Source organism: Pipistrellus hanaki (genome assembly GCF_964339955.1).
Source record: "Pipistrellus hanaki genome assembly, chromosome: 3".
NCBI classification, from domain to species: Eukaryota; Metazoa; Chordata; class Mammalia; order Chiroptera; family Vespertilionidae; genus Pipistrellus; species Pipistrellus hanaki.
The window spans coordinates 179,722,882-179,749,759 of NC_140505.1; the positions used below are offsets into that span (position 1 = coordinate 179,722,882).

The window sequence follows — 26,878 nt, forward strand, 5'->3', positions numbered from 1 at the left end:
CTGGTGTTATTTTAGTTTTAGAGTGCAGAGTTCTGCTTCCTGGAAGTTCTGATACAAACAGCTGTCATTAGGGACCTGGCTAGGTAATCTTTATTAACGGAAAAACATTGACAAACAAAAACACTTCAGTCTCCAGTGGTTAAAACCATTAGGGACTGTTTCATGCCTAAGGCTCTAGAATGAGTTTGAAATCATAACTGTTGGACTGCTTCTAAAGGATCTACAACCTACCAGTTTTTTAAGTTCTCTATGCCAAAAGACACAGAATAGTAGACAAATCTCCACATTAAACCCAGACTGAAAATAAGAGGAATTCAAATTACCATTCAATTTGCTTTGCTACGCCAGTTCTCTTTTTCTCTTTCTTAAAAATGTTTCTGGAGTCTTCATACGGTAGCTCCTTGGTAACTGCAGCATCCCTTTTGGTAAATTACAAGTACTGCCTCTAAAAAACACAATACCTTTCTTATGTAAAACCTTTGTGACAATTTAGAAGTAAATGTAAGGAAACAGAGCCTTTCAAAAAATAAAAATTATACCGAGATTTTTAGGAAATCGCTATAGACCCAATTTCTAACACTCATGTAGTGTTTTGCGTGTTTACAAAGATTTGCTTTGTAATAGTAATGCACTACTGCTGTAAGTATGGAAGAATGTCAACATCCCTATTTTATTGATATGAAAACTGAGGATCACATTAATAAGCTTGCTAAAACTCACGTAACTACCGTGTTTCCCTGAAAATAAGACATCCTCCGAAAATAAGACCTAGCGCATGGAAAGATAAGACATCTCCTGAAAATAAGACCTAGCGCAACTTTGGGAGAAAAAATTAATATAAGACACTGTCTTATTTTCGGGGAAACAGGGTAGTAAGTGTTGGAGCCTCAGATAGAGAACAGATTTTCTGATAACTGCTCAGTGCTCCCACTCATTATCACTTGAGGTGTATTTCATGAGGTTTGAAACTATGGCTCAAAACCTTGTTTTATCTCTTATTTCATATCTTGAGACACCATTTAAGCAACTAGACTTAAATTAGAATATAACCAAGGAAATTACCAACTAGGAGTACTTAAATTTTTCCAAATAAAGTCAGTTACCACTGCTAATGCTTGTGCATATATGCAAATAGTTTCAGGTGCATGTGGATCATTATACAGTTGGATGTAAGCACCTGTGCTTTCTGGAGCATTTGCTTTACATTTGCTATCTAAATTGGTAGACTATGATTTTCTGCTAGCACATAAACAAATATATCATGCAAATATGTAGGATGGGGATGCATGAATAATCTGAAAATTTACATCTTGAAGAAATGAAAGCTCTTCTATTGGTTTCTGAAACACACTGATCTCAAGACCAATAGAGTACTACATAATTTCAATAAATGTTGAAAAATACGTGTCACAAAATGAGCAAAAGAATTCTAGCTCTTTCACCTGTAAGATGAGAATATAACTAGATAAAATGTGGAAAGCTTCAGTTGTTTTTAAGATAAATCTTTGTGTATATTAATTTTCCTCAAAAGAATAAAGTTAAAAATACCTAAGTTGTAAGCATTTCTTTTATTACCTTCAAATTCACATAGGTAAGCCAAATTTCTGAGAAAGCAGAGAGTAATTGCTGAGCTGAGAATTCTTTGAGGACAAGCATGCGTTTGCTTACTTTGTATGTTCATCCCCCCAGCACTGCATGTGGCACAGAATAGGCACCTACAGTATAAATACCTGTTAAATGAATGAAGGGAACTTGGAAATTGAGTGGAGACCAGAATTCTTATGACATGCACATATTGTTTTTGGTGTTGAGTTTGATATTCTCTTTAACTATACAGCAGGATCTCAAGCATATCTCATAATGTTGTTTACTGAAAAAGCAGAATACAAGAGTTTTCATACAGTGTGATCACCATGTAAGACTAAAAAAAGCTATACAAAGATAAATGATTACAAGAAAATTCACTAAATGGTGACTATTTGAATATTATTACTATGGATGATTTTTTCTTTCCTGATCTGTAATTTAAACTTTTCTATTATAGGAGATTATAATGTTATAAAAATATGATAATATTATATGTGACATGTGTTATATATTATGTTACATATTCTTTTATATAGTGTGATTAGAGGCATAAGCAAAGACCAATACTTTTTAAAAAAATATATTTTTATTGATTTCAGAGAGGAAGGGAGAAGGAGAGAGAGAGAAACATCATGATGAGAGAGAATCATTGACCGGCTGTCTCCGGCAAGTCCCTCACTGGCGATTGAGCCATAACCTGGGCATGTGCCCTTGACTGAAATCGAACCTGGGAACTTTCAGTTCTCAGGACGACGCCCTATCCACTGAGCCAAACTGGCTAGGGCAAGACCAATACATTTTCTTTCTTTCTTTTATTTAAATATATTTTTTATTGATTTTTTACAGAGAGGAAGGGAGAGAGATAGAGAGCTAGAAACGTCGATGAGAGAGAAACACCGAGCAGCTGCCTCTTGCACACCCCCTACCGGGGATGTGCCTGCAACCAATGTACATGCCCTTGACCGGAATCGAACCCGGGACCTTTCAGTCCGCAGACCGACGCTCTACCACTGAGCCAAACCAGCTTCGGCCCAATACATTTTCTTAAAAATATTTATTTTCTCTAAAATTGAGCCTTCTTCATTATTTTACACATTCCTTTTAGAGGAACATAAACATGCCACATTTAGAGATAGTATAACCTATAGAATCAGTTTATGGAGTTTTATATGAACACAGAGTTCCATGCTACCATTTGAAATATTTCTTTTCTTTTAACTTTCCTGCCAGACATGCCATATTAGTAGAGATATCTGTAGTCCACAAGTCTTTTTTCAGTAATTTCTATATTCCAGATCCTGTGTTAGGCTTTGGTTCGTAAGTTGCTTATGGTGTTGGTTTGGCACTTTCTTAGCTACAGGTGCATATGGAGGATTACCACTGTGAATTACAGAAAATGAGTTGATAAATTTTCATATTAGATCACCCCATGAAAAATGTGCCAACATAGAAACATTAATCCTATAGTGTGGGTCCACGCTTAGAAATAAATTGGATGTTGGATATGAAAGCCTTTTACACTTATTTTAATCATTTGAAGTTCTTGTTCAGCTCTTAATTTTTGCTAAAACAAATGAGCTTTCTAAGCCTTGCAAATTTGACTCAAATTTTATTTGGCATCTTTAACTTAGGGAATATTTTGATACATGATGCAATTACAGTTCTTATTTAGAAACTAGTACTTTAAAGATAGTCATTAAAAAACAAAAACCTGGCCAGAGTGGCTTAGTTGGTTGAGCATCGTCCTGTACACCAAGAGATTGCCAATTCGGTTCCCAGTCAGGACACATACTTGGGTTGCAGGTTTGGTCCCCATTTGGGCATATGTGGAAGGCAACTGATCGGTATTTCTCACATCGATTCTCTCTCTCTCTCTCTCTCTCTCTCTCTCTCTCTCTCTCTCTCTCTCTCTCTAATTTTGACATTGAAAAGTGCAATTAAGTACAATAACTGAGATAGAATTCACTAAAAGGGCTGAGCATTAGATTCATACTGGTGGAAGAAAGAATAAGCAAACTTGATGATAGATCAATAGTGAGTATACAAGGTAAAGAACAGAGAGAAAAAATATTTGAAGAAATAATGGCTAAAAACTTGCCAAAATTGAAATGTTTTCCCTCTGTGGAACTCAGCAGTGCCTTTTCTCTCCCTCCTCCCCCCTTTTCCCATCAGGCTGTTACCTTTGCCTTTCTCCTAAGCTCCAAGGGCCCTTTCACTTGTGTAATTGTTCCCTGAACCTACACAGTGCAGCTGGCTCACTTTACTACCTCTATAACTTTGTAAGTAAACTTTCTCTATAATTTGAAAAAAACTTGACCAATTTATTGGAAAACAGCATCCAAGAAGCTCAATAATGTCTGAGTAGGATATACTCAAATAAATCTAAAAACAGATACATCATAATAAAAATGCTGAAACCCAAAGACAAGGAGAAAATCCTAAAAGCAGCAAAAGAAAAATGACTTGCCACTTATAATAGTACCTCAGTAAGATACACAGCTGATTTCTCATCAGAAATGTGGGATAACATATTTAAGGAGTTCAGAGGAAAAAAACCTCAACCAAGAAACCTATATCCAGCGGAGTGCTCTTTTGACAATAAAAGCACCAGATAAATGAAAAAAACTGAATTTGTTAAAGACCCACCTTATATGAAGTACTAAAAGTTTTTCAGACTGAAAGTGACTACAAACAGCAATTTGAACCCACACAAAGAGCACTGGTAGAGGTCATTGTAAAATGTAATTATAAAAAACCACTTAAGTGCATATTTCTTTTCCGTTCTTAACTGATTTTAAAAGCATTTATATAAAACTATGTATATAATTTATTGAGCCAGTAACATATAGAAATGTCTTATATTTGCTAAAAATAGCACAAAGGTAACTGAGACCAAACCTATTAGATGAAGGATGTGACTCCAGATAAGAACTCGAATCCTCAAGAATACAAGAGAACCAGAAATGATAAATAATATAACAAAAGCTATCAGTATATATAGTTGTTCTCCTTTCTACAAAGTCTTTGAAAGATAAAATTATATAAAGTAATAATTATAATGTATTGTTGGACTCTAACCAGTTTATAGATATATATACAATAATGCCACAGAAAGAAAAGGAATAGCATCCTATAGCAGTAACAACATTTATATATCTCACTGGAATTAAGTTAATGTAAACCTGGAGCTGATTCTGATAAGATGTATATGCTAAGCAAGCCCCAGAGCAACACTAAGGAAATAAGTAGAGAACTATAAAACATTTGTTGAAAGAAAGAACTAAATAAGGGAATTGGGGAGTTACTGCTAATGGCCATTGGATTTCTTTTTGGGATGATGAGAATGTTCTAAAATCAGGTGGTTGCAAAATGTGAATATATGTACTAAAAACCAATGATTTGTATACTTTAACTGAACTTTATGGTATGTGAATTATATCAAAACAGTCGTTATTAAATATTAGCAGTTGACATATACTACATGCCCATCATCACTCCAATCACTATGAATATTAACACATTTAATCCTCACAACAAGGCTATAAAGTAGGTATTATTATTTTTATAGATGAGGAAACTATGGCCCACAGGAATTACAGTAAGTCCTACTTAACATCACCTACACAGTCTGTGACTTTAAGTAAAAAGTTTGATATTCTTTTTTAATTTTACCATAGGTTAATTATTCTAAATAATATTTAAGTTTCTATGGCATCTCATCAACATTCTAATAAAAATAACATAATCCAAGGAGCTGCTGTACTTGCCTAAACTAGTGTGGTGGGAGGCCATGATTCAAGCCTACACAGTCTGGCTCTATATCCAATGCGCTACACCATACTGCCATTCATCAATAATTGAATTAACTTGTTGTATAGCATGTGAATCAATTCTATTAATTTTCTGATTTTAGGCATACAAAATTTGATACTTGATGTGTGGTATAAAGAGAGCTTTGACGTTGAACTAATTATCAGCATTAACAGGAAACTGAAGAGCATACTTGCAGTGTCAGTGACTGGATAGGATAGCTAGTGAGGATATCTAGTGTCAGCTCTCCCCCTAAGCGGGATAGTACTTGACATAAAGGAGTCAGACATGCTGAAGACTATTTGTTTTTCTTTTTACGTTCCTCAGATTATATTTTGACCAAAAACGTGAAGTTTCTTTTTCTCAGCAGTTAGCTCTTTTCTTCCTTACAAAGTTTGATCACATACTAAGGAAAGTGGAGAACTTGTACATCTTTACTGAAAAACTCTTAGGGACCTGAGAGAGTTCTTGGCTGACCAGACATTCCCATTGTTCCAAACATCCCCATTTATAAATGAAGAACAGAGAGGCTGGCCTACCCAAGGTCACATTAGTGAGTGGAAGAGGTGGGATTCAAATCGGGTCCTCTGCCTTCAGTCATCATCTTTGCAGGGTTCTTCCTCAGGGATCTCAGGACCCAGAATATCTTACAGCATAGTGGTTCTTTCTAAGGTATCTCACGCTCTGACAAGAATTCAATATGGGAAGCTCACAACTTATCAGAATGCTTGTACTTTATATGAGCTCTAAATCTGTTCTGGTTGATCATCCCACTTTGCCCATATCCCCTTCTGCCTCTGCCTTTTTCCACTGTTTGACTTGTCTTCCTGCTTCCTTTCTGCCACGCTATCTCTGTCAGTTATTCCCCCCCACCCCCACTTATTGCCCAACACTCAACATTTATCAAGAAGCTTTTTCTGGCTAAATTCCCTATAATTAATTTCTTCAGTATTTCAATACACAGTTTAAATTGCTATACATATACATTATTGCCAGGACCGGTTTGGCTCAGTGGATAGAGCGTCAGCCTGCGGACTGAGGGGTCCCGGGTTCGATTCCGGGCAAGGGCATGTACCTTGGTTGCGGGCACATCCCCAGTGGGGGGTGTGCAAGAGGCAGCTGATCGATGATTCTCTCTCATCGATGTTTCTAACTCTCTATCTCTCTCTTCCTCTCTATGGAAAATCAATAAAATATACATTAAAAAAAATAAATTGCTATACATATACATTACTTATTCATTTAACATATGTTCAGTCTCTAATATTATAAATAAATTGAGTCATGTGCTCTTAACCCAGTAGACTTCTTGTCACTTGGTTAGAAATTATTTCTCTTGAATAATTTGCATGTACTTGAATTTTAAATTGGGAGTTTTGTACATATCCTCTGTATTGGCCATGTGCATAGGGGTATGGCCAGGCCTTGTCCTCATCCCAGAGAAAGACAGGTCCTGCAAACCTCCAAGTATCATGCCATCTCTTCTACAGTCCCCATAATAATGATAATTGTGTTTGTTGAACACTAATGAGTCAGATGCTGAGCCAGATTTTTATATAAGTACATCATTTAATCCTCATAGAGTCTTATAAGATAGGTGCTGTGTACACAAGTGCCCAATAATGGACATTCTAGATTCTAAATGGACACTGAGGATTCCATAAAATTTATATAAAATTACAGTGTTATATTCATACCATCAGTGTTTTCCCTTCTTAAGTGGCTTTGCTTTTAAAAGGCAAATACAGATTTTAAAAAAACTTCCTAACCATATTAACCGTGTAGAGTATATCTGTTAATATTTCTTGATTTGTTTGTCCATCTGGCCATCTTTATAATATAACTAGAGGCCTAATGCATGAAATTTGTGCATGGGTAGGGTCCCTAGGCCTGCAAGGCAATCAGGGCCAATCTTTGGGGTGACTGGCGGGGCGATTGGGGGGCTCTGCTGGCACCTGCCTTGGCCAGCCTGGTTCCACTCACCACTGACCCCACCCCTGATCTTGCCTCCGGACCAGCAAGATGATCAGGTTGGGGGGGCACTGGCACCTGCCTTGGGTGGCCTGGGGCCTGTGGGCTGGGGGCAGCTTCTGCACTGAGTGTCTTCTCCTGATGGTCAGTGCATGTCATAGCGACTGGCCATTCAGTCGATTTGTATATTAGGCTTTTGTTATATAGGATGTGCATTAGCCTCTCTTCTATGCCAAAGCACTACGCTAGAGAGTTTTAAATATATCATCTGATTTAATATTTATAAGCTTTAGATCTTACCCCTGTTTTTAGAGGTAAGGAACTGAGGCACCAGTGTTTTAAAGAAATGGCCAAGATCATATAGCCATAATGGGCAAAGCTAGTGTTTAATCCACCTGCTTTCTTTACTTCAATTGTACTGTTTCCTAATAACTAACATATAAGATGCCTAATGCCATACAATATATGTTCTCTCAGATGCTATCTGTAATAAGTTAATTATAGTAACTCTGTGAAATGATATATTTCTGTCTTACACATGGATTGGCTTTTCAGTCTTTACCAAGATCACCATGATATAGAACAGGGGTGGGGAATGTCCAGCCCACGGGCCACATAAGGCCCACAAAATCATTTGGTCTGGCTCTGCCAAGACATTAGGGGTGAGTTAATTAAATATTTGACCAAATGCAGTAGGCTAATTTTTAAGTTGATAATTTAGTATGGCCCTTGGCAGAGAAAAGGTCCCCACCCCTGATATAGAACATAGCTTAGAGGACTGTATTACTGAAATATGTACGTGTGCAAGAAGGGAAGCCAGAGATGACATTTAGGAAGTGACCTAAAACCTTTCACAAGGACAGTATCCATTAAATAAAAAGTGAGAGTTACCTGAAGTGTAAGGAATAATATTAAGTCATATATAACTGGACCCAGCTGCATGAGTATTCATTTAGAAAATCTCATCTTTAGCTTTTTATAAAGGAGTTCCAATTTTGGCCTGTAGAATTCTCTTAACTTTTCTTTAGAGTACATTTTAGAATTCTGGCAGTAAGTCATTAACTAATATTTTTGTAAAATAAATTTTTAAAATAGGTCTGTCTTGTGGGACTGACAACATTGTTCCAGCTGTTAATTATAGTAAGCTTATTTTAGAACTTAATACCTCTCTTTGTTGTGTGTGCGCACACACACTCTCACACACTCACATATGCAGTACACAGAGGGCAAAAGTTTAGACTATCAGATTTAGGTGGCTGACCTTCAGCTTCAGTTAAGAACTAAAATTAGATTCCTGTGGAATATATATCCAATGACATCTATCAGAGGACAGTGTAGGCATAACCTTGAGAATCCAGGGAGGCATCATCCAAGAGATCCTGCTTTTACTACAAAATTCCTTAAATGCCTGATTTTTTATCTTAAAATTTTGTGTGACTTTTTGTATTGTGATTTGTAATACATTTGTTTATTTTCATGTAGAAATTCTTCCCCACTCCTACCCTTAAAAAATCTTTTAATAAAATAGAGGTTAAAGAGGATGCACCCGGATTGTCTTGTGACTTTAAGTATTCCTGGATCTCTGCCACATCTCCCAGTTGAATATGCACTATTTTAAGATCGGGGTCCTATCCCATCACTATATGAATACTGTTAATGGAGTAAGAGCATAAATCAAGATGTGCCTAACATTGTAGACATATTGGGCCAAAAAAAGAAAGTCAAAGTCCATTCTTAATAAAGAAAAAGTGGCAACTGTAAGGGTAGGTATTTCATACCACTAGAATAGAAAAACAGAAACATTAAGAACAAACTAACAAACAAAAACCTCAATTAGTAGAACCATGTTTAATGACTTAGTCTATTTAAGGAGAAAAAAAATCAGTTTTAAATAATGTCTTTCACAGGCCTACCTTAACCCAAATTCCTAGATTTTATATTATATTGCTTTTAATGTTGGAACATCCATTTTGCTTTACTTCTTATAAATCATCAGACACCAGAAGAATGAAGAGAGTCAAATAAGAATTTGAATCCCCTTTCCCATTGTAGCTTTCTGTGCTACCTTAAGCAAATCACTTAATTACTCTGGGAGTCAGTTTTCATATCTGTAAAATAAAAGAAATATCCCATAGTCCTGAGTATGTTTTAGGTATCTTCCCCCCTCCCCCCAAGGTACATCTAAGAATCTTTAATGTTTTAATAAACCTTATTCTTCCATAAAACCCATGTTTTAATAGAGTCTTTTGCCCTGCTAGTGTTCATTAATATTAAGTAGTCACTGTAGTTCCATCTAACTCTTAACATTCTGATTCTGGAACTTATACTCATTTTGTTTGGCTCTTAAGTTCTTTTTTGCATGTAGTTTTCGTAGGATTACTGCCTGAATTGAATTCAGTGCCTGTGCTGTGTGTATACCCTGTCCCTCTCTCCAGCTTGAACTGGAAAGTTCTTGCATTTTCCTGTTTCTTAAAATTAAAACAGACATTAGTCCTTATCTTTTGCAATATTCTCTTTCGCTATTCACTGTTGTTTCACTTAATTACTCAGTTAATGGCCCATTTTTATTCTAAATTAATCTGTGAACCTTCACCTGAATTTTACCAACTAATAGTAAATACTTGAAAACCTCAGCTTATTAAATTGTTTTCATAAACACTGATGTTGGAGAGAAAACTAGAAGTCTAATCTACCTGTAGGCTTATTATTTCAATCAGAAAAACAGCATCCTTCAAAATAGTGTTATTGGCTGATATCTTTAATTATAGGTCTTGTTCTTGAAAATGTATTTTAGCTATTAATGTGTACCATTATCTCATTTAATACCCCCACACATGCCCTCACCCCCCTGGTGTCTATCATTGGTTAGGCTTATATGCCTGCATACAAGTCCTTTGGTTGATCTCTTTCCCTTACCCCCACTCTCCCCTACTTTCCCTTTGAGGTTTAACGGTCTGATCGATGCCTCTCTGGCTCTGGATCTGTTTTTGTTCACCAGTTTATGTTGTTCATTATATTCCACAAATAAGTGAGATCATGTGATATTTATCTTTCTCTGGCTTATTCCGCTTAGCATAATGCTCTCCGGTTCCATCCATGCTGTTGCAAATGGTAATAATTCCTTCCTTTTTTGCTGCAGTATAATATTCCATTGTGTAGATTTACCACAGGTGTCTTTTTTTTTTTTTTTATCCACTCATCTGCTGATGGGCACTTAGGCTATTTCCAAATCTTAGCTATGGTAAATTGTGCTGATATGAACATAGGGGTGCATATATCCTTTCAATTGGTGTTTCTAGTTTGTTGGGATATATTCCTAGAAGTGGGATCATTGGGTCAAATGGGAGTTTCATTTTTAGTTTCTTGATGAAACTCCATACTGTTCTTCACAGTGGCTGCACCAGTCTGCATTCCCACCAGCAGTGTATAAGGGTTCCTTTTTCTCCACATTCTCACCAGTACTTGTCATTTGTTGATTTGTTGATGACAGCCATTCTGACAGGTGTGAGATGGTACCTCATTGTCGTTTTGATTTGCATCTCTCGGATGATTAATGACTTTGAGCATGTTTTCATTTGTCTCTTAGCTTTCCTTATGTCATCTTTTGAAAACTATCTATTTAGGTCTGTTGCCCATTTTTTGATTGGGTTGTTTATCTTCCTTTTGTTAAGTTGTATGAGTTCCCTGTACATGCTGGAGATTAAACCCTTTTCAGAGATAACATTGGCAAATATGTTCTCCCATGCAATGGCTTTCTTGTTGTTTTGCTGATGGTTTCTTTTGCTGTGCACAAGCTTTTTATTTTGATGTAGTCCCATTTATTTATTTTCTCTTTAGTTTCCATGCCCTAGGAGCTGTATCGGTGAAGATATTGCTTTGCCATATGTCTAAGATTTTGCTGCCTGTGGATTCCTCTAAGATTTTTATGGTTTCCTATCTTACCTTTAAGTCCTTTTATTCATTTTGATTTTATTTTTATGTATGGTGTAAGTTGGTGGTCTAGTTTCTTTTCTTTTTTTTTCTTTTTTTTTTTTTGTATGTATCTGTCCAATTTTTCCAACACCATTTATTGAAAAAAACTGTCTTGACTCCATTGTATACTCTTGCTTCCTTTGTCAAATATTAATTGAGCATGGTAGTTTGGGTTGATTTCTGGGTTCTCTATTCTACAATATTCCATTGGTCTGTATATCTGTTCTTGTGCAAGTACTTTTCATTTTTCCATAAAACTGTAAAATACGTCCACCTCCTCCCCTCTCCACCTCCATAATTTTTTTTTATTCAGTGGCCCAGTTTCTTCCCAAATTGTCAAGTAATACTTCACCATCTGAGCATTGTCCTAACCTATATTGGGCTGCCATTTCCAAGTTCTGGGCTATAAAAGGGGACAAGAAAGTGGAGATGTATACACTGTCTTGAAAACCCAAACCTGAAAATGGCATACAATGTGTCCACACACACATTATTGGCAAGAACTCAGTCATTGCCATGGAGAACAGCTGAGGAATGTGGTGTAGCTAGGCAGTCAAGGGCCTTGCCATAGTTCTCTTACTATGTCAGAAGAGAATGGATTTGGGTGGACAACTACCAGTTTTCATCACTATGCCTAACAAATAAACTAAGTCTTAGATAAGTATATTTATGTGACTTTGCATTATTTTCTCATTATTCTGAGATCTGAGATAGTTTTACTACTTTGGCTATATAGTTGAAGAAATTTTATACAGAATAAAATACATTCTCTAGTGCTTCTTTCTTTTTTTGTTGTTTATATACTTATTTTCTCCTAATGGTTTCTAAATGCACGTTCTAAATTTGTTATACTGCTCTCAACTCATGTACCTGTTTCTGTGTGGTCTAGTAGCAAACCTTATAGTAACTTAATGATGCTGTGATAGCCAAGGATGTGATTATTTATCTTAATGATTCACTTTTATTGTATTTTACGAAAGTACTGTTCTACTGCAAATTATGGGAAAGTAAACAAAAAAAAAGGAACAATAATGTGGTCCTTTGTCACAAATAGTTTGAGAAGCACTTTTCTAGAGAATGAATTTTATCCCATATAAGTTGTTTTCAACTATATAACCAAAGTAGTAAAACTAACTCAGATTTCAGAGTAATGAGAAAATAATATAAAGCCTCATAAATATATTTATCTAAGACTTAGTTTAATTAGTAGGCCTTGTGATGAAAACTGATAGTTGTCCACCAACAATTTGGTACCTTACTCTTAAGTGTAGGCTGCTGGGTCTTACACTCTAACTTTATAGAAATAGCCATGGCTTACTAAGTTAATGAGCATATTTAAAGGGCCTTTCCTCAGACTCTTTGACTTTCATTAATTATACTTTGTAAGTATACCTAATCTTTGATTTATGACTTTAGTTCATTCCTGAAAAAACTGACCTCTAAGTTATTAATATCAGAAAATATTTTTATTGATTTTAATGGGAAAAAGTATGTGTTTCATGATTATCTGCAATACCAAAGTAACTTTTAGATTAGAAAATATATCAGCTGAACAATGAAAACAAATTTAGAAATGAATACTTTGAAAGTAAATAAAAATATTTTTACCTAAAATATGATGGTCTGCTGTACTTGCAAACAAAGGAAGATTTGATAGTGAGTGGTGGCTGGTGAAGGAGGAATACAAAGGAGTCATTCTTTGGAAAGTGCTGGAGAGTCAGGTGGTAGACTTCAAGGCAGGTAACTTTGGGAGTTTGTGGTTTTCTTGCACTTAAAAATAGTTTAGCACACCTGGACCAGTCACTGGAATACGGCGAAACAGAGCCTCTGTTCTCCAGGGGTCTGGAGAAGGAGTGAGATGCCCCAACAGCTCATTCTAAAAAAAAGGCAAAAACGAAGTGCTGTTGCAGGCACAAACAGAAAGAAAGCAGAGGAGGAAGTGGCTGGGGAGGCTTATAGAACTACCAAAACTTGACCTAAGCCTTAGAAAAAGAGTGGAGTTCGGAATGGCAGACACGGTGGCAGGGCATGCCAAGCTGAAGGAACGGCAGGGGAAATGGCTCAAGACATAGGGTTAGGGTCTTGGAAGTCAGTTTGGAGCACTTGGAAAAGAAAAGGAAGGGGTTTGTGACAGACATCAGTAGGAAAGAGGATGCTGGGCTCATTACAGCTAAATTCTGTGGGCACAATGAGCTATAGAAAGTTTTTGAAGAGAACAAGGCATGTTTTAAGGAGAGTAAAATCAATGGGGGAAAATCATAGCACAGAAAAATTCTTAGGGCAAAATATAAGAACACCTTTTTAAAAAAGCAATGTGCACACTCAAATTTGGAGAAATTATGAAAAACTAATAGCCCTGTGCACTAATCTGTGTGCCAGTAGCTTACTGCCACCCTCCTGTAGCTCTCTGCCCTCTGCCCTGCCCTCCTGTAACCCCCCTCATAGCTTGCTGCCCTGACCCTTCCTGTAGCTCTCTGCTGCCTGTTTGTAGCTTGCTGCCCCACCCTCCTGCTGATCCCTGATCCAGTTGTTATACAGTCGGTATCACACCTCATGGCATAAAGGATAATTAGCATATTCCTCTCTTATTATATAGGATTATATAGGATACTATCTCTTCACCCTAGTCAGTTTGGCTCACTGGATAGAGCATTAGCCTGTGGTCTGAAGAGTCCTGGATTTGATTCTGGTCAAGGGCACATGCCTGGTTGTGTGCTGGATCCTCAGTAGGTGACATCCAGGAGGCAACTAATCAATGATTCTTTCTCATCATTGATGTTTCTCTCTCTCCTTCTCTCTTCCTCTCTGAAATCAATAAAAATATCTTGCATGGTGTACATATACAAAGAAAACTTTTCTGATTCATCCAAATGTGGTAGATGATTTATTACTTTGTTCTTTATAATGTTCTCTGAATATAAATGGTTGTATTGAATAAAGCAATGACTATATTAAATATCACCTTTTTTATATTTTGAGTATGTCTTTGATTTATTTTAAGTTACAATACAAAAGAAGGGGAAGCATGCCATTGTCCAAGAAGTAATATTACTTTTGAAGAGACATTATAGCAAAAAGCTACCTATTAGTCATTGTGTGAGGCAAGTCTGTAATGAGAAGTGGCATGTTTAAGAAAACTGTGCTTTAAAACTAGATTAATTGAAAACTGTTTTAAAACTAGAATTCTTATCTTTGGTTGCTAGTTGATCTATCAGCCCTCAGATGAGGCAATTTTTAATTATAAATTTTGTAGGGACCTCTACTCTTTTTCATGTAAGTGTCTTATGTCCCAGAGTGTCACAGTTCATTTGTTTTATAGCCTTAACTATTCTAATTTATATTCATGCTTTGCTCTTTTTCTTTCTCGAGTCTGACAGTAGAGGAAGAAAGGAGCTATATTGCCCCTAAATTTTTCATAGTTGTTTTGGTTTAGAAAGAAAGGTATGCAGAACTCCAAATTCATATATATAGTATTTTATGATACTTTATTATATATTTCTTAAATATGTATGTAGATGGTTTCTCTCTTAAGTAAAATTATGTGGGAGTAAAGGTTATTTGAATACAGCACCAGGAATATAACATATAAGAAGTCATATGTAGAGTGAGGTTTTTTTTAGGAGGGGTGATCTTGGATGTGAAAGATCTGAAATTGGAGAAGAATTTTCTTGATTTAAATATCCTGTATAATAAAGAGGTATTATGCAAATTGACCATCACTCCAACACACAGGATGGCCACCGCATGTGGTCAAAAAAGGATGCCCCCATATGGACACAAGATGGCCGCCACAAGATGGCAACAGGGGAGGGCAGTTGTGGGCAATCAGGCCTGCAGGGGAGGGCAGTTAGGAGTGACCAGGCTGGCAGGGGAGGGCCTACTGGGATCAGGCCTAAATGTGCAGTCAGAAATCCCTCAAGGAGTCCCAGGTTAGAGAGGGTGCAGGCTGGGCTAAGGGACACACACACACACACACACACACACACACACACACACAAAACCGTGCACGAATTTCATGCACTGGGCCTCTAGTTTTTAATAATGGGCACATTCTTCTTTACCCTATCCCAAAACTGCATTCATTTTAAAAAATTATTTAACAATGATATTAAAACATTAAATGAAAGACCCTGCTAGTGATCCGGTATGGCAGGGATAGAGTTGATATTGCTACAAACATTTTTTTTAGCTTGTCAGGTTAATTTCCTTCCTCTTCTAGTTACAGAGCTAGTATGTTTTGAATTAGCTTAATTTCCATAGCTGAGCTGTATGACTAGGATCTACTGAGAAGGTGCACATAGTCTGGGATTCCTGCCAAAATCATAATGCTTGACCGGTAGAGAGCCCTTTTTATTTAAAGAGTTAAAGTCTGATGATAGGTTGATAAAAACTTTGTAAAATTTTATATTGGTTATACTTGTTATTGCTATTGTTTTTATAAAATGTAATGGGTACTGCCCTAGCTGATTTGGCTCAGTGGGTAGAGCGGCAGCCTGCAGTGAAGAGTTGCGGGTTTGATTCCAGTCAAGGGCATGTACCTGAATTGCAGGCCCTTTCTGCACACTGTTCGGAATGTGCAGAAAGCAACCAATCAATGTGTCTCTCTCACATTAATATTTATCTCTGCGTGTCTCCCTCCCTCCCTTCTGTGCTCTGAACTGAGAGAACAAAGGAGAACTAAGATCTTCCCACACTCAGAGCTTCCCAAGCTATGTGTGCTGGCACAGGGCTACCAGAGGAAGAGGGCTTTTTAAAATTTTATTCATCCAGTAGGGACACTCCTTTACAGTTATCTGGCCCAGAGAGTGGTGCCTTTTTGTGTTTGGCTCAAAGGCATCATATATATTAACTAAGACCTCTTTGGAACCAACCAAACTTACAATAATTTTAGCAGTTTTGCCTGCAAAAGCACTCAGTGATTAAATGTTATTACATGTTAGCTAAAGAGAGTTCTAAGGTTTACAAAACATGGGACTACTGACAGAATTCTAAATTTCGGAGAAATATCACAGATAACATTTCGGCAGAAAAAAGGAGTTTTTTTAAAAGTCTTTTACGAGAACCTGTACTTGTGAGCAATTGTGAACCAAATCTCGAGGCATTAATCTTTACTTTTGGGAAGGGAACAGCTATGATTCAGACTGATTGCCTTATATCCTGATATTACGTATATGTAGTCTGAAATTAAAATTCCATTGAGAACAAAGCTATTTGAGAAATTTAAAACTAGTCAACTTAAAAGAGAATAGTGATTTTATAGAAAGAATATTGGCTGGAAGTTAGGAAATCCATATTCTAGCTCTTCCCCGCTAATTCACTCTGGCTCAGTACAAGCAAGATAATCTCTCTAGTTCTCAATTTCCATATCTATAAAATGAAAGAAGTGTACCAAATATATGGTCTCTTTCAGTTCTAACATTTTTTTTATTTAAAAATAATAAAAGCCTTTCTAGTCAGATCTTGAGCTGCTATTAAATACATTGGTAGAGAAAGTCTGTTTTAAGCCAAATAATGATTTTTGCATTCTCAATCTTGTTTTCCAGAAACTCTGCGAAGGGATATTTAAAGTCCTTGTGAAGGACGTCCCAACAACATGTCAAGTGACCTGCCTGGAAGTTCTCCGCATTCTCTCCAGAGACAAAAAGATTTTAGTTCCTGTAACAACCAAGGAAAATATGCAGATACTGCTGCGACTAGCGAAGCTGAATGAGTTGGATGAGTCTTTGGAGAAGGTGTCCGAGTTCCCAGTCATTGTGGAGTCATTAAAATGTCTGTGTAACATAGTGTTCAACAGTCAGATGGCACAGCAGCTCAGCCTGGAACTTAACCTTGCGGCAAAGCTCTGTAACCTCCTGAGAAAGTGCAAGGACCGGAAGTTTATCAATGACATAAAGTGCTTTGACTTGCGCTTGCTCTTCGTCCTGTCACTTTTGCACACTGACATCAGGTCACAATTGCGCTATGAGCTCCAGGGACTACCGCTGCTAACCCAGATCTTGGAAAGTGCCTTTAGCATCAAGTGGACCGATGAGTATGAATCGGCCATAGACCATAATGGACCTCCTCTCTCACCTCAGGAGACAGACTGTGCCATTGAGGCCCTCAAAGCTCTCTTCAATGTGACGGTAGACAGTTGGAAGGTGCATAAAGAGGTAAGGTTAAGAAGGGTTTTATTTACTGTGGGATTTAATTTGTCTGGGGCATCCTTAGAGCTTCCTGCAGGGGAGGAATACGAAGTCGGGAAATGGAAAAAATTTTGAGTTCCCCAGTTGTATGACTCAGAATTAATTTCTTAGCCATTTTAAGTCTTACTCTTTCCATTTGTGTAACTAATCAGAAGAATAAGGGTGAAGATGGACCACTATTTTTAAGAAGCCAAATATAGTTTCTTTTCTGAGTTGTACTATCATGTGTCTTTTTTTTTCTTTCTTTTTTTTTTAAGAATGCCTCTTTAAGGAATAAGGTTTAAATTATAAAATTTTAAGGAAAGCAAAACAATGTTGTTTAAAAAGGTGTAGGTATTTTCAGTGGCTGCTGTTTTAAAAATTAAGTAAAAATTAAGACAAATCAAGCCAGTTGAAATTGATCAATCAGAATTAATGTCTGCTCAAAAGAGTAAGAGGCTGTATCACATATCATCCCAGTCTCCTAGAGTGTTACTTTAGAGTGTTAGATAACAATCAGAAGTGGAGGACTACAACTAGATATCCATGCTTGTACAGTCCTAGGAAACAAGCATAACTACATGGGAGTATGGGAACAGTTATTTTAAACCACTTGACTTATTTCTAGACTAAGATCCTTTTCTGTGGGTTGGACTGTCCAGCAGCCCAAAGTAAGGCATATTTGATAGTTTATATTTGAGTATCCACAAGAACAATATGTTAAATAAGAAACTTAGTTTAAGGAAGTCAACAATTTTAAGTGAAGCGAATATAAACTTTCTTTTTTCTTGCTTCTAGAATCTTAATATATCACATTTACCCTCTCACCTTAACCTTGAATAACTGGTGAGATTAACCCTGTCTTTAAAAAAGAAGAAAAGAAAAGCATTTTGGTGCCAGAACACATTTTATTTTTTTTTGACAATTGACTGTAGGACTTAGGTTAAAATTTTGCTGTGTCCATTTGAATCAGTTCTTACCGTGAATAAAGATCTCATTTGCCAGCAACTTTTTTTGAAAGTATTATCTCAGTGCAGTGCTGTAGTGGTAGTGTGCAGGCATCTGAGTTTTAAAGTGCAAATAGATCTATATTTTGAAACCAAATATTTGAAGATCAGTCCTAACAGCTATTTTAGATGATCATAGTATGGTCAGTTTTTCCTGGGACTTGGCAGAAAAAAATGTGGAAAGCCCACATGTTTCATTTATGCTTTGAAACCAAATAGTTGGAAGTATTTAAAATGCTATGTCTTCTATGCTTATTTGGTACCTTCTATAGTTATTTTTCTTACACTGTTTGTTTTGGTGTTTTTAAATTTTCCATTTAGTTTGCAAGAGCTCTTCTGAGGCTGTTGGTTTGCCATTGTTGGATTCCCTGTTATTTAAATTGTGCCCAAAATAGTAGCTCACACTGTTCAGATTCCTGATAAAAAGGGTTTATAATTCAGTGGCTACCCGTCAGTATACTAGTATTTATGGGATGACATGTAATAAATATCAGTAAATTGAGATTAGCACTCAGGGGTGAGGCTGGAAGAAGCTTTAGAAAATGTTGAAGTGGCAAATACACATTTTGCGTTATAGAATGTTTATTCTCCAAAAGGTATGTGAGCGAGGATCAGTAGTCCTGCAGCAGACATCTCTGCAGACCTACTGCCTCTTTTGAGTTGTGAATCAGATGATACAGCCATTATAAAATGTACCCCATTCGTGTGACTTTGGCTTATTGTATAGTATCAGAAATTTGGAAACAGCAGCTTGCCAATCCATCTAGGCAAGAGTGTGGGAAAAGCGATTCTAAGCCACTTGAGTCCCCAGATTCAAATGTTAGCAAACATTTAGTCAATCATTCAGTCCATCATCAAATATTTATGGACAATTGCTAGGTGTTATGCTAGGTGTTGTGTAATATATTGACAATAATAGGTCTCTCTGCCTTTATGAAATTCCAGTTTTGGTGAAACAGGTAATAAATAAATGAACAAATATATAATTTAAATTGTGTGAAATGCTAGGAGAGAAGCAGTAAAATGATTGAGAGTACTCAGCACAGTCACAGACCTCTGAAAATCTTTCCTGAGATCTGAAGACAGAATGATTCAGCCATTCGAAGAATAAAGGATGAACATTTCACAGAAATTGAACAGCATGTGAAATGATGCAGAAATCAGCATAAAGTATTTTTAGTGAGATACCTACAGCCTACCATAAAGAAAATTGATAAAATAAAAAGGAAGAAAATCTATACTAAGAGTGTAGAGAAACTTGCCAGTAAAAGTCCATTTACCTGGGTTTTAATATCTCCTTGATTATAAAATGAAAAACATCTTTCTCCAGTTGAGCATATACTGAAAGAATTGTTAATGCTTTAAAATGCCATTTGAAATAAAGGGATATGGAAAATGTATTATACAGAAAAAAAAAATCCAACTTTAAAATTTAACTTTAAAAATAATATTTTTCTTTTTACAAAAATAATACATGCTAATTATAGAAAATCCATGGGGAAAGGAGCATACAAGCAATAAACAAATACAAATTATCTACCACTCAAAGATAAGCACTAGTTGCATTTTTATGTATATCTTTCTAACCATTCTCCATTGTATAATATCCTATATAATAAAGCTGTAATATGCAAATTGATTGTCACACCCTCACAAGATGGCTGCCTATGATCAGGCCAGCAGGGGAATTAGTGAGGGACTACCAAATGACTGAACAAACAGGCTGTGTGGAGTGACCAGGTTGGTGGGGGCCCATGAGAGACAACTAGGCTGGTGTGGGTAGGGGAGAAGCAGTTAGGGGCAACCAGGCAGGCAGGCAGACAGGCAAGTGGTCATGAGCCAGCAATCCAGATTATGAGAGGAATGTCCTGGATTGGAGAGGGTGCAGGCTGGGCTGAGGGCACCCTCTCCCCCCTCAGCCGCCCGTGCACTAATTTTGTGCACCAGGCCTCTAGTATAAATAGAAATACGTATACATTTTTTTACAAAAATTGAGTCATTTAAAATCTTGATTTCTTTTCACAACAAATGTTCTTATAGAGTAGTGGTTTCCAATATGTGTTCCTTGAAGCCTTAAAGTTCCTAGGAGTAGCCCCTGTGGATAAGTGGGCAATGCTTCCATGTTCCCCAGCCTCACTTAAAAAAAACACATCTGATTGTTGCTATTGCTGTTTCTTTTTTTAATTTAGGTTGTAACTAGATTTTATATCATGGATTAAAAAGTTCTGTAACAGAAGAGTTTAGTTCCATGATTATTTTAGAGGCTTTGAAGGAAATATAAGAAAAAAGACATGATATTAAGTAAAAAAAAAAACCTTCAAGCTGTGTGATATTTTTTGCAGAATCATTTTCAACAAACATTTATTGTCCCATATGTGTCAATTTTGTGTTAGGCACACAAGATGCAAGACAAAGCATCAGTGACCTCAAAGAACCAACTGTTTAATAGGAAAATCAGACATATAAACATAGGTGGATATACAACTGTTTGTTACATTATTTACTGTTCTCTGTATTTTCTTACTTGAAAGTAAAAAAGAATCACCTCAGAAATGTACAGTTGCTTCAAATGCTATATGTTTTAGATCTTTGGGAGTATTATGTCTGACCTCATTAACATAGCCTTTCCACTAAGCAACATACCTATAGCACAAAGTAGGTGTTCAGTAAATATTTTCTTAATGAAAAATAAAATGTGATATAGTTTGATATCTGTATAGGAGAAATCACTTGAGGTTGACAGGAAGAAAGGAAAGTTTGTGGTATTTTTGAAAGTTTATGAATTTTCAAAGCTAGTAGAACATTTTCTAGAAGCTTAAAAAATTTAATGACAGTGTTTAGATGAGCAGATTTCTAGCCTTTTTGGGATTACAGCACTCTTATTTTGTAAACATTTCCTTTTGTCAGTTAATTAAAAAAAGTGTTTATAACTTTATGCCCAGCACCATGGTAGATGTAAAATAAGGAGAGAGATTTTTGAACATATACAATTTAGTGGGACAATAGCTATGGTAGAGGTAAGCAAAAGGGCCAGAGTAAAGCATAGGATAAAAAGCTACCTGAAATATTTCCAAGTAAGAATGTTTAATGCATTTGTGCACACCTGTCTGTGTTTGTCTGTTTCACTTTTTCTAGAATTGAAAGTGAATTTATATAGGACAAGTTTCCTAAATTTTATCGAAGTAAATTAGAACTACACTGAGATTACAAAACCAGATTAGGACTCATTAGTGTGATGTATTCTCCCTTTAGACTTTCTCTCAGGCATTGATTAGATTGGTTAAAGCTCTGAATGAAAAGGTATGAAGAAATTGGTACCTTTACCAAACAAAAGTGAAATCTTCTACAGTTTGCACTTGAGAAAAAAAGCAATAGTACACCAGAATTTACATTAAGAAATACAGGCTGTATAAAGAAATCCCAAAGAATTTCCTAAGTTTTGTCATCTCATTTTCATTTTCACAGCAAACCTACTTGGCTTTCTCTCTCTTTTTCCTCCCTTTGTCCTTAGAGACTTCTTTTCCTTCACAACATTTGGAGATAGTATGATATCAGAGGAAAGACTATTGATTCCCTAAAGATATCAAAACTAAGATCATGAAGCAAGCAAATGACAGTTGTATATACTGGGTTTGTATAATGTTTTATAAAGAGTAACTAGAGGCCCAGTGCACAAAATTCGTGTACACGGTGGTGTCCCTCAGCCTGGCCTGCACCCTCTCCAATCTGGGACCGCTTGGGGGATGTCTGACTAAACCAGCAGTCGGACATTCCTCTCACAATCCAGGTCTGGTGGCTTATTAACCTGCCTGCCTGCCTGATTGCCCCTAGCCACTTCTGCTTGCCAGCCTAATCGCCCCCTAACTGCTCCCCTGCTGGCCTGATCACCCCCAACTGCCCTCCCTGCTGGCCCAATCGCCCCCAACTACCCTCCCCTGCCAGCCTGTTGCCCACAACTGTCCTCCCCTGCTGTGACCTGTCTCCTCCACTGGGACCCGCCTTTGTTGTGTCCAGCTTGTGGTGGCCATCTTGTGACGACATTGTGCATGAGGGCTCAAGGGCCACCTATGCTTTTATTAATATAGATTATTTTCAAACCTTCTATCATCCTTCTAAGATAGTAACATTAACTCCATTTGAGAAATGAGGACACTAAATAAAAATCAGAGAGTTTAAATTGTCTATGGAAAAATCACACAGCAAAATAAGCAACAATACCGGTAGGGCTCTAGCTGGTTTGGCTCACTGAATAGAGTATCTGTCTGCAGAATGAAGGGTCCTGGGTTTGATTCTAATCAAGGGCACATACCTGGGTTGTTGGCTCTTCCCTGGACCAAACTCTGGTCCAAGTACATACAGGAGGCAACCAATTGATGTGTTTCTTTAGAAACGAAGTTTCTATCTTTCCCTCTCTTTTTCCACTCTTAAAAATCACTGGAAAAATATCCTTGGGTGAGGATTAAAAAAAAAAAAAAAACTAACAGAAGGAAATAGTATTCACTGTAACCTTTGTTATATAATACTTCTTAAATGATAGCACTCATTCAACAAATATTGTTGAGACCTAGGCTGTTGAGACAAATAAAAAGTCTAGAAACAAACCTCACATATGCAGTCAACTGATTTATGATATTGGTAACATTGAAGTACAGTGGAAGGAAGGTGAGCTTTTTAATAAATTGCAATTGTGTGGCTGTATGGAAAAAACAAATGTGAATCTCTATCTTGTACCAGACACAATTGTTTTAATGTGGATAAGGGAATTAAATATAAAAGGCAAAATAATGAAGTTCTTAGAAGAAAACAAAAGATTATCTTCATGACTTTATCTTAAACAAGTCAAACATTTCTTAAATAGGCAAAGATTTCTAAAACAGGACAAAATAAAGATAAAACTATAGAGGGGAAGTTGACAATTGAGTCCATCAAGAAAAGAAAGTAAAAAGGTAAGCCACCAAGTGGAAGAAGATATTTGCAACACATATATGCAATAAAGGACTTTATCCAGAATACATTAAAAACTCCTACAAATACATATAAGTAAAGTCAGTCAACCCAACAGAAAAATAGGCAAAAGGCTTGAACAGTCCCTTTACTAAAGAGCTGTTCAGATGACCAAAAGACATATGAAAAGGTGTTCATCAGGAAAATGCATAATAAAACCATGAGACACTGCACACAAGAATGACTAAAATTAAATAGGCTAACAATACCAATTGTTGGCATAGCTGTAGAAAACTGGTGAGAGTATAAGTTGATTTAAACACTTTGAAATACTGTTTGGCAGACAGTATCTTCTAAAGCTTCACATATATATATGCCCTGTGACCCAGCATACCAAATGGCATGTAAAGAAGTATGTTCATAACAGCACTCTTCAATATAACCCAAGCCTGGAAATAATCCAAATGTTCACCAAGAGTAGTATGGATAAGTAAATTGTAATGTATTCATTGTATGCAGCAGTGTTTTCTTAACCTAACTGTGGTAAAGGACCAGATTTCCCCCAAGCTGTCAGAATGAAACTCTTACATAATATATTACACACAATGTCAAACTGCTCAGAAATTTTTTTAAATGCTCACGTGCACCTTCTGTACTATGGCATTGCAGATCAGTGGCAAACAGGGTGTAGAACAGCAGTGGTTCACAAACTGCAGTGCAAATAGCACTGCTCTCAAGCAATGAACTGAACAAATTATACCTACACGGAACAGCACAGATGAATTTCACAACCAGATACAAAGGAGTCTGTATTTTATGATTCCATTCATGTAAGGTTTAGTGACAACAAAACTACAAGCCTGTGATGTGATACATTAGGATTACCATTGAGTAGTGGAGGAATATCATTGGAAGGAGCCAAGAGGGAATTCTGGGTTTCTTAATCTTAGCATTGCATCATTTTTGTGTTAATTATATGAATGTGCTCATTTTGTGAAAATTGATCTAGATGTACACTTATAATTTGGGCATGTTTTGTTTTGTTTTTTACCATTTATATTACAAATAATCGAGCCCTGGTCGAATAGCTTAGTTGGTTAGAACATCAACCCAATACTCCAAGGTTGTGAGTTTGATCCCTATTCAGGGCACATATAAGATGCATAAATGAATGCATAAATAAGTGGAACAACAGATTGATGTTTCTCTCTCTCTCTCTTTCTTCCTCTTTCTTAAAAATCTCTAAATTTTAAAAATTGATTGAACATCTATTATATACATACCCTTTAAACTTGTGAAGGTAATAGGTTATGGAGAAAACCGTGTATATGCAAGTATATAATCATGTGGAATTACAAATTTTGATTTCTTGAAAAAAATTCTAACAAGATGTAGTGATAGAAAATAATGAAGGAAAGAATCTACTTTAGATAAGGTGGTCAAAGAAGGGGCTTCTCTAAGATTTCAGTTGAGACCTAGAGTCTCAAAAGGAATCTGATGCCAAGAGTGGAGGCAACAATCAGGGACTTCAGTAGTTGTTTTGAGTGGAGAAATAGGATTTAGTGGATTTATTATAAAAGGAGGATATGGCAAATCTAGGTTACAACTTGGGAATTGGTGTTATGAAAACTGGGACAGGAGGAAATGGGATAGAAGGAAGTAGAGTCTGGGGTTTACAGTTGCAAATAATGGAAAAACCAAAAAGGATAGTTTTGCAAAAGGCCTGTGATACCTAGAATAAAGGAAAATTAGTTTAAAAGGAAGTAAATTCCCAGTTAATTTTCAAACCAAGAAAATGTGATTAAGTAATAGATGAGTTTTGAGCTTGGTATAATTTGGGGTAAATAAAAGTATCTATACTAATAAAAGGTAATACATTAATTAGACCAGGTGACCAGATATCTTTCTTTCAGACAAAGCCACAGTGGTGGGGGCTCAGGCAGAAGCAGTTAGGGAGATCAGGCTGGCAGGGGAAGGCAGTTGGGGGCCATCAGGCTGGCAAGGGGCGGCACTTGGGAGCTATCAGGCCGGCAGGCAGGCAAGCGGTTAGGAGCCAGCAGTTCCAGATTGTGAGAGGGATGTCCAGCTGCCAGCTTAGGCCCGATTCCCAGGATCAGTCCTAAATCAGCAGTCAGACATACCCCATGGGATCCTGGATTGGAGAGGGTGCAGGCCAGGCTGAGGGACCTCCTCCTCATGCACGAATTTTGTGCACTGGGCCTCTAGTATTTACATATTAGAGAATTTTGACTCAAGCATTTGAAGATGGATGGCAAAAGGGACAGCATTCATTCCAACCCTGCCAGCCTTCATGTCTCTGGCATTGCATCGGTCCCTTTTCTCCTTTATTCTTTCCTGTTCCACCACCACACAGTTATTTCAATATCACTCATTTCAGCTCTATCAATCTCACTTTTTGTTGTTTCCTTTCTCCCTCATTCTTGCTCCTCACCTTCAAATGTTTCATTGAATGTATTGAGCACCTTCAGTTGGTTGAGCATTATCCCATACACCAAGAGGTCACCGTTTTGATTCCCATTCAGGGCACAAGCCTGGGTTGCAGGCTGGATTCCCTGTAGGAGCATGCAGGAGGTAGATGATCAATGTTTCTGTCTCATTGATGTTCCCCTCCCTCTCCCTTCCTATCTCTAAAATCAATAAAAGCATGTTTTGAAAATACTGAGCACTTTTATGTGTTTCATCTTCTTTAATTCTTTCATAACCCTAACAAGCTCATGCTTTTGGAGATGCATGTGGGGAAGCTTTGACTCAAAGAAGCTATATGGTTTGTCCTAAGGTCACAAACTAAACGCCTGACACCAAGTGCAGTGCTTTTTTTATTATGCCACTGCATCTACCCACAATGGTGTTCTGTTTAAAATATTGTCATCTGCATTATGAGTAATGAAAGTGTGCCCTACTGCTTGTTAGATTTTATAAGAGACATTCTTCCTAGAAGGGCTGAATTATATATATGAATATAGGGTATATGTGTATAATATGTGAGCATATTCCACTTCATATGGACTTTAAATCATATATATATATATATATATATATATATAGAGAGAGAGAGAGAGAGAGAGAGAGAGAGAGAGAGAGAGAGAGAGAGAGAGGGAGAATTTGTTTTCAGTACTTTTGAAGTAGCCTTTCTGAAGTATACTATATCTGGAATTGCTATCATAATTATTAATTTTATGTCTTCTTAATTACTAAAATTCTGGAAGAAGATAGATAAGATCTTGATGTGGGTAATTATAGAAATTGTAGTGACCCGAGATCTCACTAAAAATAAGGTAGTAAACCAAGTGATTATTCCGAGCTTAGCTTATTTCCTACTGTTTTTAACACCACTACCAATGAGTAAACATTGGAAAAATAGATTAAACTCAGGTCACCTGTTTTTCATCACTTGCTGGTAAT

General features: G+C 36.7%; 1 protein-coding gene across 7 annotated transcripts in view; it reads left to right on the forward strand.

The window, feature by feature from the left end:
* RIC8B (RIC8 guanine nucleotide exchange factor B) overlaps positions 1-26,878 on the forward strand; it is a 103,233-nt gene that overhangs the window by 12,363 nt on the left and 63,992 nt on the right. For all 7 annotated transcript variants that reach the window (XR_014794715.1, XR_014794716.1, XM_084880132.1 and 4 more), the window contains exon 3: positions 16,884-17,492. Coding sequence is in view for 5 of the 7 variants with exons in the window: in XM_084880129.1 (XP_084736255.1) it covers positions 16,884-17,492 (609 nt within the window). In the remaining 2 variants the exon portion in view is untranslated. The remainder of the gene's footprint in view (positions 1-16,883; positions 17,493-26,878) is intronic.